This window comes from Danaus plexippus, chromosome 5 (genome assembly GCF_018135715.1).
Source record: "Danaus plexippus chromosome 5, MEX_DaPlex, whole genome shotgun sequence".
Lineage (NCBI taxonomy): Eukaryota > Metazoa > Arthropoda > Insecta > Lepidoptera > Nymphalidae > Danaus > Danaus plexippus.
Genome location: NC_083539.1, coordinates 1,997,476 through 2,009,601, shown reverse-complemented (window position 1 = coordinate 2,009,601; position 12,126 = coordinate 1,997,476). Strand labels below are relative to the sequence as shown.

At 30.7% G+C, this 12,126-nt stretch overlaps 1 protein-coding gene across 5 annotated transcripts in view; it reads left to right on the top strand.

Annotated features, from left to right (window-relative positions):
- The window catches only part of LOC116769240 (chaoptin), a 38,815-nt gene extending 27,692 nt beyond the window's left edge, over positions 1-11,123 (top strand). The window contains exons 8-28 of one of the 5 annotated variants that reach the window (XM_061527914.1): positions 124-226; positions 1,399-1,599; positions 1,681-1,817; positions 2,690-2,725; positions 3,244-3,463; positions 3,539-3,760; positions 3,840-4,081; positions 4,161-4,333; positions 4,591-4,632; positions 4,734-4,815; positions 4,900-5,065; positions 5,132-5,274; positions 5,435-5,576; positions 6,165-6,284; positions 6,624-6,821; positions 6,921-7,064; positions 7,193-7,333; positions 7,447-7,689; positions 7,784-8,019; positions 8,091-8,217; positions 8,295-11,123. In XM_061527914.1, coding sequence (XP_061383898.1) covers positions 124-226; positions 1,399-1,599; positions 1,681-1,817; positions 2,690-2,725; positions 3,244-3,463; positions 3,539-3,760; positions 3,840-4,081; positions 4,161-4,333; positions 4,591-4,632; positions 4,734-4,815; positions 4,900-5,065; positions 5,132-5,274; positions 5,435-5,576; positions 6,165-6,284; positions 6,624-6,821; positions 6,921-7,064; positions 7,193-7,333; positions 7,447-7,689; positions 7,784-8,019; positions 8,091-8,217; positions 8,295-8,399 — 3,223 coding nt within the window. In that variant the 3' untranslated portion in view covers positions 8,400-11,123. The remainder of the gene's footprint in view (positions 1-123; positions 227-1,398; positions 1,600-1,680; positions 1,818-2,689; positions 2,726-3,243; positions 3,464-3,538; positions 3,761-3,839; positions 4,082-4,160; positions 4,334-4,590; positions 4,633-4,733; positions 4,816-4,899; positions 5,066-5,131; positions 5,275-5,434; positions 5,577-6,164; positions 6,285-6,623; positions 6,822-6,920; positions 7,065-7,192; positions 7,334-7,446; positions 7,690-7,783; positions 8,020-8,090; positions 8,218-8,294) is intronic. The other 4 variants (XM_061527944.1, XM_061527924.1, XM_061527935.1 and 1 more) reach the window with 4 other exon arrangements.
- Positions 11,124-12,126: the final 1,003 nt, after the last annotated feature.

The window sequence follows — 12,126 nt, the reverse complement described above, 5'->3', positions numbered from 1 at the left end:
ACCACGATAATATCTGTGTAGCGTATATTTAATCAGATTCATAACAAGTCCTTGCACTTATTGTCGTTCACTTATCTCTATTGATGCGTGTTACCATAATTTACTAAATATTTGTTTTTTCAGCTTGGATCAAAATAGTATTCGAATTCTAATGCCTGGTTCGTTTAAGTACTTCAACGTTCTGAACACCACTGTTCTTGATGGAAATCCCATATACTCCATCAGGGTAAGTATTTTTTATGATTTTATTATAAAATGAAAACTAAGAGAGATTGCTGTCGAATGGTATCTTGAAAGAAATAATATTGAAAGGAAATGGCTTAACATAAAAGAGACAACTTTGAAAGTACGACACCTTCTTCCAAATGTAAACTAAACGGATTTATATCGTGATTTTGATTAAATATCAAAGGTGTGATTTAACCTCATTTTTTAAGTAATAGCTCAATGTTTATTTGAGGTTTTTAGTTGCTAATAAAAAAAATATATAAATTCCTGTCGTATGCTTGTCTATCTTTGTTGTTGATCAAGTTGAGTGGTGAACAAGAGGAATACAAGAAAAGCGAATGCGATGATATAAGAATTTTAGGTTATAGTATACTCTATAGAGTCCTATATAGATACCCTGGACAAATAGAACATAAAGTAAACTATGCACATCATAATTACATTAGAAACCTATATATGAGAAGAGAATACAAGTATAATGAGATCTAAGATTTTCGCGAGTATTCATTTAAATGAAACTAGTATTATTCGGATTTACTACGCGGATTTTATTATTTAACCACCTATTTTTATTTTATTATTTAAGACACCTCGTCTGCCCGTGATCACGGTTGCTGCAAAGTAACCGAAACGTCGGGATTATGTAGTTTTTAAATAATAAAATCCGCCTAGTAAATCCGAATAATACTAGTTTAATTTAAAAGAATACAAGTATGTCTGTACTGTAAATTCTTAAAAAGGTTATGTTAATTATAATAAGATAAATTAGTACCTACTACTAGTATTTGATTAGTTGCTTTGGCTTATTTATGTCCATATAATGTGTTCAATAACAGCGGGAAAATAAAATTCTGGAGGGAAAATCAATGTTATATACCAACTAGGCTTCAAGGCGTCTTGATTTACGATAAACATGTAAAAATATAATTACAATCCTAAGGTTTTTATGCCTTTACCTGGCCTTGCGTGACTTTAAAAGAACGTTAAGAAATAAACGGCGTGCATTAATATTGATACTTGTTGCATACACCACAAAAAAAAATATTAACAATACGAAAACTTTGTATATTAATCAAATCTTAGTATTTCATATCAATTTAAAAGTTTTTATGTGTGTTGATGTATTTTAATAGTAAGAATACTATATTGCCGACCTTATTTTGATTCCAGGAAGATGCGTTCCGAAATGCAAAGATTAAAACATTGTCTCTACGAGACTGCGGCGTCACGGACCTATCTCCAGCATCATTCGCCGGCCTTGAAAACACTCTTCAGTCCCTAGATTTATCAGAAAACAACCTAACAATGATATCCAAATTCATGTTAAACAAGTTAGACTCGTTGCGGTTCTTGAACCTAAGAGAAAATAAGGTATGAAAGATTACGTGAAGATTTATTATGTGAAGGCATATGCTATTGAATTATTAACATACATCACGAAATCTTTTGTAGGTGGACACGAATTTACTAGCAACGAATAATCCATCGGAGTACTCGACGCCATCGATAAATAACTTTCAGTATAAGTTGTTCTTCTTGGACATCAGTGGCTCATCGTCTCTTGAAATTAGCTTGCAAGATGTGAGAAGGTTAGTGTTTCTTTGTCAACGATAACGGCTTCACTTGATTTATTAAATTATTTGTTTTGTTTAACATTAACTAACATTGAACATTAATTTACACAACCTAAAAAATTGTTATTAAAAGTAATTTAAAATTGTGATCTAAATAATTTTTAGCATAATAAAAAAGACCTTGTTATATGAATCTTTGCTTTATCTTCTGAATTTTGATGAGTCGAAATTGATTACAATTTATATAGTTGTTATTTACAACTAGGACGTCTATTATAATTATAATAATATTCTACCTTAATTTTTCGTAAAGTATTTTTTTTTGTTACAGTACTGAATTAATAATGTTATATAACAAAATCTACTTTATTCGATGACATGTCGAGACTAAATCTAATAAATGATGCCCTTAGTAAAGTCCTGAAAGACGTTATTACTTTTTACAAAGTTACTGAATGTATCGGAACTGTTTTGTTCGCGGAAATTTCTTTTCATAAATTTTCTTTATACCTAGTTGTTTAGATGTTTTCTTCATTTCTATTAGTTTATTTCTCTCTACAGCACGCTCTTAAATGATAACCTATATAGCTTTGGTCATGACGATTGTAGTATCCAAGTTTTTATAAGTAAATACTAGTATTATAAATCTTCATCTATGATTTTCTTCGTATTTAGAATTTTGCATGATATTAGAAATTTAACTTGTTTTGTTTGAGTAATTTTTTAAGTATGGTATTGAATGACAGTAATTTTAATAAATATTTTCAATTTTTTAATGACTTTGGATTAGATTATTAGATAGCTCGATATCTAGTATTCAGTATTAGTTAAAATAAAATGCTTTTGATTTAGCTTCGTACGAGCCTGCTATTACATTTTGATTACAGAAACGAGTCTGACATACAATGCCGCTATGAAAGCAAGTAAGTTCGGTATGTTTTACCAACTGGCTTTGTATGTTGTCGAATCGAAGGGATCTAGTTTGCTTCTATCATAACTAAAAGCAATACTTTCAGCACGTTACAAACACAGAACATTTTGATTATGGTTACTCATTATAGATATGTGGCTGATTTTCGAAACCGGCTTTATGAATGTTGGACATTCTCATTTATTTTATTATATAAATCAAACATCAAACTATGATTGGCTAGCTTTTCTTTGTTTAAAGCACTTTGTCATTAGTAGTTTTTAGATGGCTTAAGTGTGTTCTATGTATGAGTTATGTTATCGTTCATTTTAAGGTCATGGGAGTAGATGCGGTTAAAAGTCGGTGATGGAACTTTGTCGCCATTCCTAACAAGACGCAATTTTTAGGTTGTGTAAATGTTTTAATTAGACACTTAACAATGTTTTAATGTCAAACGCTACTAACAATTTGTGAACAAAAAGATAAGGGGATTATAAACTGCGCTAAAACGGAATGCCTTATTGTTTTTAGAATGCGTTCCCTCAGATATTTGTCTGTGAGTAAATTGATAAGACGCAGTATATCTGCAGAAGATTTCCTAGAATTCGGCGTGGAATTGGAGGATCTAAAAATAATCGGAAGCACTATCAATCGAATCGAAGCGAGCGCCTTTCAACATGTACGGACTATAAAGTCCTTAGATCTGTCTGAAAATAACATTGACTTTATAGACCCATTCGCGTTTGCGGAGGTAAATATCGAAATCAAAGTAGGTTTGTATAATAAATTCAAACGTTGTAAATAATATCCACTTATTGTTTTACAGTTACATAGCTTGACATCATTGAAATTAGCCAATGGATTAGCAGATTCCGTAAAAATATTGCCATTTGAACCTTTGAAAGCACTTATAGAATTGCAGGATTTGGACGTTAGTAATAACAAATTGAGGAACGTCCCAGACACATCTTTCCACTTCTTATATAAGTTAAAAACATTGAACCTTCAAGATAATCTCATTGATCACTTCTCTAAAGGAACATTACAGGTAATTTTTTGTAACTTGTAAGACAATCTTACCTAATTCAAGGCATTGTCTAATGTACGTGAATTTTTTTAACTTCTAGAGCGACATACATCGACAGCTAGAAAGCGTTTCTCTATCGCTAAACCAAATGCAACGAATTGATCAACATACATTTGTCAATTTACGAGAATTACAGGAAATTTTAATCGAAGATAATCTAATAGAAACAGTGCATAGACGTTCCTTCACAAGTTTAGATAACCTGAAGGTGATTCGATTAAGAGGAAATATTATTACTGAAATTAGTGAAGAGGCATTCCAAAATCTACCGGCCTTGAAAGAGTAGGTTTATTAAAGATACCTTTTTTATAAATTATATAAAGACTAATCAATATAAACCATTTGTCTTGCATTTTTTCAGGTTAGATATATCATTTAATCAATTGGAGACGTTCAAGTTTTCGATATTTGATCAAGTTGGATCTGCTACGGCTTTGAAAGTAAACGTGTCATACAACAGAATAGTTTCATTGACTGATTCAAATGCTGTCAATTTCTTCTCTTCAAACTTTTATCCTCCACCTAAAGCGCAAAGTAAGTCAATTTTACTACTTACCTTTAAGGTATGCCTACACGCAACTTTCATTTTTAATTCAAGTTTGTATTCTATATTGCATTCATTTCTTCTAACATATCTGATTGCGCTTTCTTTTTTTTTACTATTTTTTACTTATTTTTTTTATTGAATTTGGCTGAAAGACTGATTTGGCTGAAAGACTACATACACAATTCTTCATGTCTTTCTTTTTCTTTTGCTTTGCATGCGCTTACTACTCTTTGCTTTCTCGCAGGATTAGTTTCTGAGGATCCCAGTCCTCTGCGTATAGAAAGAGGTGATTTTCGTTTACTCCTTTGCTTTTTGCTCAATATTATATATTCATAATTAATTAATAAATATAGAGTAGATTTTATATTATTTATATTAATATTTCAGGACTTGGCACGGTATCAGTGAATATAAGAGTTTTGGACTTCTCACACAATAACATTTCATACATCGCGCCATACTACTTCAGGTGATAAATAGTGTTGCTGTTGACGTGATTGTTATAAAATAAGTGATTATTTATTTCTATTTTGTGATTAATGACACCTTCCAGACACGCGGACCTGACGTTATCCGAGTTACACCTCTCCCACAATATGATCCGTAACATAACACGAGAAGTGTTTGGGTCGATGCTAATGTTGCAATACTTGGATTTATCGCATAATCAAATATTCCACATGGAGTATGACTGTTTTAAGAAAGTTAAAAGATTGCAAGTGAGTAGAAATGTTTTAAATTTGTTTATAAACTCTTTCATATCTAATAATGATTTAATTTTGCAGATAATAGACTTGTCCCATAATCACCTGTTCGATACACCGGTGGAAGTGTTCCACGAGATGCAGGGACTTACTACAGTGGATCTTTCGGACAACAACATCAAAAACTTAGCAGATAATCTCATCATATCTCCAGCTTTAGAAAGGTAAAAATTTCTTTAATTATCATTAAAACAAATCATTTCATTATATATCACATAAAATAACCAGATTTCAAAATTACTCTAATTAGTTCCTGACATTAGAATTTTTTATATTTTTTTATATGATTTATTTGAAACGTTAACAATGGTGATTGATTTCTAGGCTAGACCTATCTGACAATGATTTGTCACGAATACCAACGAATTGTTTATCTCCGGCTGCTGCTATTAATCTAGTAGAACTAGATTTGAGCGGGAACAACATACCCGCTGTAGCTATTGCTGACTTAGTCCAAAGATATAGGGTAAGTAAGTTTATTTTATCTTGTTGTAGTTAATCTAACAGCTTGATTGATTTGAAGTGTAAAAAGTTTGAATATTTGATAGAATAACCTATGGTTTTATGTTCTCTAGCTTTTGATATAGATATTTATTGAGTTAAAATTCATTAATACTCTGTTATACTGTTATAGTATACCTAATACTGATCTAATCAATTTGTAGTTGTTGAAATAAAATGGAGAATATAAGACATTTATACATAACTAACATTAGATGTGTTGCCAGTGTGTGGTAGTGCTTTTACGACCGTTACTCGTGTGCTGTTGTCGTGGCAATAGCATGTCTCACTCAAATTACTACTGTAAATTTAAGAAAGAAGAATACAAAAACAACTCATCTTCTTTATAAAACATTTATTTAAATTCAAAAAGACAGACAAAATCATTGATGAAATCAATTCCATTTATTAATTTGCTATTCACTTTGAAATAGACAATTTCTTTTACAATCAAATAACATAGATCTGGTTTTGCAATTAGTTGAAAATTATTGTCAAAATTTAAATCGGTCTCGTAAATCTAAGCTCTTCATAATAACCATCTCGGGTTTAGCACGACGACTGGCCCGAGGAACCGGACTACAGTGACGAATACATGTACCACACGGCTAGGCGCGACCACGCCAGAGTGTTCCATCAAAAAAAACAATACCCGCAGAACATATTGTTTAAGGTAGATTGATGTTTTGTGATCAGGCGCTTTAACTGACTTCAAATCTTGAGATTAACCTCTTGAATTTCAAGAAAAAACATGTCGTCAGATAAAGCACTTAAGATTTCTTACAGCTTATCATTTCGCTTGTTGCACTTGCTACTAATACCTCATTTATGTATAGTAGTTATTTTAATTGCTGTTGTATTTTTTACTGTCTATCTCTCTTCTATTTCATTGACTTCTTCATTTAAATTTTCTGCAATATTTTGGTTTACTGCTTTAAACTAACTGTTACAATCTGATGGATATTGTTTTGGTGTATATTTTATTTCATTTTGTTTATAAAAAAAATTTCAGTCGCTTGCGTGGTTGGATTTGTCTGACAATCACTTGGTGAGAGTTGAAAGCGGTTCTTTTGCTGCTTTACCAAAACTCCGATGGTTGGATTTAAGTATGAATATGCCCTTTAACAACAATGACCGCGGAAGCAGTTTATTTAAAGGTTTAGAAAGAAGATTATCTCATTTGGGACTAAAGAATGTTAGTCTCACAAATGTAAGTATCAAGACAATGGCATTATTGTATATAAGATATGAGATAATTCCAATTCTTAACTACAATAATTAAAATATCAAAAATATCTTTTCTCCATAGATCCCATCAATGCCGTTGCCGAAGTTAAAAAGCCTAGACCTATCATACAACAACTTTCCCTCCATTCCGACCGACATGACGGCAAACTTGACTCGTCTCAGAGCTTTGGATTTGTCTTATAATGATTTGACTAATGTTCCCGTAGTAAGTAAAAACTTGTAAAATAAATTAAAATAAAATCAGCAAAAATTTTGGTTTCTTATAGAGACAGAAGTTTTTCATATTCAATTTGTTTCAAATATGTATCAAAAATATTATATGTATTTTTCCAGGCGACTCACTCCCTCAGCGAACTTCGTTGGTTGTCTCTATCTGGGAATCCAATCACTGCCCTTATGAACACTAGCATGTACGGCGTGTCTCCGAGACTAGAATATTTAGACGTAACTCACCTAAAATTGAGTATACTAGAGGTCAATATCAAAGGTTTTCTTAATTGGTGCATGAGTTCGAGCCACTAAATACAAAAATAAAACACTAATAGATTTAGTAATGAAAGATTTACAAAACAAATATTTCATTCCAGGCCGGGGCGTTCAGCAAAATGTACGGATTACGCACTCTTAAAATATCTGTTAATGGAAATATAAGAGACTTCAATATTCCAAAGATATTGACACACAATGACGCATTGAAGAATTTGTACTTACATATAGACAATTCTCAAATCGATCTTGGCAAGGAGATGATTGGAGAACTTCCTCCCAAGCTAAATAACATTACTATTGTTGGTAAAGCTTTGAAATTTTTGTCACAGAATCTGCTAGGTGTAAGTATGTTAAATTTAATTTAATTTTAACATTTTAATGTCTCATTTACTCATTCCCCCACTGAGAAAACATTTAACAATCTTTAATTTTTAGGGTGTTACATCTGAAACTTTGACTCTGACCATTTATAATACCAGCCTTGAGGAAATAGAAAGTGAAGTTTTTTGGAGACCAGGTCATGTAAAGAATCTAACCCTAGATTTGAGGCATAATAATATAGCTAGGGTTCCCAATCCAGCGAGACATGAATGGCCGGGAGTACCAAATTCTTTATTCCTTCACGACATATTTTTGTCTGGAAATCCTTTATACTGTGATTGTCGCATCGGGTATGTATATTATTCACAATAACAAACTAGAGACTTGAGAAATGTTATTTTATTATTCTGTCTGCTTTTAGTTGGGTTCAAGCGTGGGATCGCAAACGAAGACAATATTTGTGCGAGAGTCCCTCTAGTTGTGTTGCTGTACGAGATGATCTCAGATTTGCGAAATGTCCTTCCCATTATAACAGGACTTTCAGTGACGTATGTTGTTTAAATCTAGATTTTATTATAATACAAGATAATTATTCAGAAGTCATGACATCATCTGCTGTTTTTAGGTCATCGCGAAAGATTTAGACTGCACTTGGAGTAAAGGATTCCTGAACTTACCAAACTTATACATAATTACCGCAATATCTATCATGACATGCCTCTACATTTGAGGACTATTCTGGCTCCTTGATATATCACAAGATTTTTACAAAGCTATGGACATGATTTACGGAAAAATATAAACCACGAGTTCTAGTCAGACGAGTTTAAAAATCTGTTTGAAATTGATACGGGTGAGGTCAAAACACCATATTGAATACTGTACCTGCAAAGTGGCCTAACGTTTCTATTCTGTACCGGTCTGGGTGTAATATGTGACTCGATAGAAAACAGACATTTTTTCGAAAAAATACTGTACAAGTGAGCCTACCTTAATGTGATTTATCTGTAATCTGAAAGCAATTTGTGATCTCAAATGATTAGCGCCATTCAGAATAGAAATAGAGATTTTGTTTCATTTATAACTGTAGTCTATAGATACTATACCCTACCCTAACATGATTGTGATAACGTGACAAATCGGATTGAAATTAATCGATTGTATCAAATCGCAAACGAGTAAGCATTGTAAGTGAAGTGCACTTAAAATGTTCTAACTTGTAATTGAACCGTAAGTAGTTCATTTGTAAGCAATGACTTAATTGAAATCATTTAAGTAGACTGCGTTCGCTCGAATGATGTGTTCGTCCATTGTTAAAATTAATATTATTTATATGTGTTTGTATATTAGAATAATTATCATTAAATTTGCGAATAATCATATTTTATTTAGATTATATTAAAGTGAATTTATCTTTAGTGCCGTAGTTTGTAGGCAAGTTTTCGTCTCTTTGAAATTTTATTATTATTTACATATACAAAGCTTTACTCTTAAATGTAATGAGAATTTTAAATTGTCTCAAAAATTCAACATCTTATTATATTTACTTGCTATTGTTTCTATTTCAAATTCTATCGGGTTATCCTTAAAATATATTTTATTATCAGATGCTATAACTATCTTAGTATATTAAAATATTTAAGATATTTTCTAATTAGATTTATATTGACTGAATTTTCCTCCAGCATGTACGTACTACGATGTAGTGCTTAGTTTTTATCATCGATGTCATCAAGAAAGTTAGTTAGCAGTCTCCTAATCGTCCTGTTTTTAAGATATTTTTAGATTTTTTGGTCAATTTAGTGAGTACACCTTAGTCTGTTAACTCTTACCACGTTCAATTAATAACAAGAAGCATGGTAGCCGGTAGCTTTTCAAACTTTTAATCTAATTACTGAATCAATACCTCTTTTCAGTGGTCCATAATGGTGATGTCAGGCCTATTACGATATTTCGTTTACAATATCAAAGTTAGCATCGAAATTGTTTCTTAGTTAATAAATTAATAATTTTATTTTAGAAATTTAATACATAATAATGTTTTTTAAATATTTTAATACTTATAGCCTTTCTATTTATTTGAATTATTCTTTGTTAAAAGATGTATATTTTTAATGACTATAAGACATGTTAACTTTGGTATTGTAAACAATGAAATCGTTTGTGGTGACAGTGAATATATTTTGTGATATATATTAATCTCTAATCCTTCTATTTTTGATAAGCCTACAATGAATATTGCGAAAATATAATGGAATTGTATAGCAGGATGTATGTATGTAATGTAACGCATGCAGCTTAAGAGTAGATGAATCTTATGTCAATTCTTTGTTGCTGATTTGCCAAAGGCTTTTTTTTTTTTAAATATAATGAAGGTTTTGTGACCAGCATTAAGATTCAGTATTCGTGTGTTATCCGATCTTCATCGATGAAAATTTTATATAAATGGAGGAATTATTTTGTGTTGCCATTATTAATAATCAAATATTTTCTACTGATGCATGACATTTTGGCAAACTTGGCAACTTTAATCATATTATTAGTTATTAATGCGTGCAAAATCATACTAACCTATTTTTATCATATTTATTTGAACCCTGCAAAAAAATATTAAGCCCGTTCTCCTTATTTCTTTCGATATTTATGTTTAATTTTTGGCCACACACTTTCAGTCTACGTAATCTTTCTATGATATGTCCACGCTTTACATTGGGTTGTTCATTCATCCTTGTTTGATTTATATGCAGGATCCGAATGTGATAGTAACTAGCTAGTGCCAATAAATAGACTTAATGAAACGAGGATTCCCTTATAATTACTAATATAACATAACTCATAAGTTTTTCATCAATCAACTTTTTTCGATCGGAATAAAACTCATTAAAAATAATGTAATAAAACAAGGAGAGTTTAAAATTGGAAGTGGGCTAATGGAGTCTTTGTTTAAGGCATTTCTTGTTACAATCGTAAAAAAAAATAATGACCGCCCGTAAAATGGCAAGGGATGGAAAGTAAATGACGTTTGGTCGTTGAAAGAGAACATTAATATATCTCGTCTAACCGTTAATAGATGACAATTACCCAAATATATCCGAGAAATTTACCAAAGAAATACTCCGTTAAAATTTTGAAATAATAAAAAAAAATTCACACCTTGCAAATAGTGTTATTCGCTACGATAAAAAAAAATTGTATTTATATAGTAAACGTGTTCCCATCGAAGAAAGTACAAGAAAATATAATGTATTTAATATAAATAATACATATTAATGTATATAAGGAATGTGAAAAAGATGAAGGGACATTGGAAATGATGTTTTGGTGGATTTTATTACCTTATAAAGGATTCTAATGTCTTAAATACTTAAATCAGAACTTTGAAATAGTGTGAAATAATGATAAAACAATCATTGAATTATTAGCGTATTAATAAATTATTGCGTTAATATACAAACGTGTTTCATTTTTGTATTTTTAAGAACATTTATTATTAAAAAATAAATATTTACTTACAATGACGAATGTTTATATATGACTTGGGAATAACACAGAAATATGTGCCAAAGTAGTAGTGAAAATAATGCTCACACTAAAATATATCCTTACATTAAATATAAAATATCTGCTAACGCATGTAAAACATTCACTTAATTCTGAAACATTAATTCCTTAATGAATATTCTGAGCTTGAATTGAATCATGACAATTATTTAGCTTTGTTTATAACAAAGTCGGCAGAGAATTTTATATATTTCCTTCATGCTTTCAAAATCAATAAAGTTATTGATGAAAGGTACATATATCATTAAATTCAAATACATCCGCAGAATAATAAATATCTCTCGATGTTATCCATATTCCTGAACATATTTCAGCAAAGGAATAATAACTTGGCAGCGAACGGAATATAAATGTACAAAATAATGGTACAAGAAATCTTTACGTTGTGAAAAAATTCACTGATATGTACGTCTCTATACAATGATATTTTATTTGTCTGTTAGCGGTTATTAAACAGTTTTATAAACATTGAAAAAAATATCCAAGGCCTTACAAACAAGATAAGTGTTAGATAATGATGAAAACTATTCGGTCACATAGTCACCATCAGATGTAATTGGATGAGACCGCACGCAGTCTTGAAATTGAATAAATGTTTCGCGTTTCAATATATCATATTGGTTCCAATTCCAGTTCCAATTGAAGATACAGCATTAATGTCCATAAAACATAACATTTATTATAAAAATAATGAGCGATATTTTTTCATTTCTAAGCTGTAAACTTATGATCAGAGTTAATTTTATATTAATAACTGCGCGCTGTATAAAATAAATGTATATTGTAGGCATTCGAAAACAAAAATATAGACAATTCTGTGTTGTTTATATTGCCTTAATATTTTTTTTATTATCATTGCCTTAAAAGCCATAAAAGGGCTATATACTTATATATGT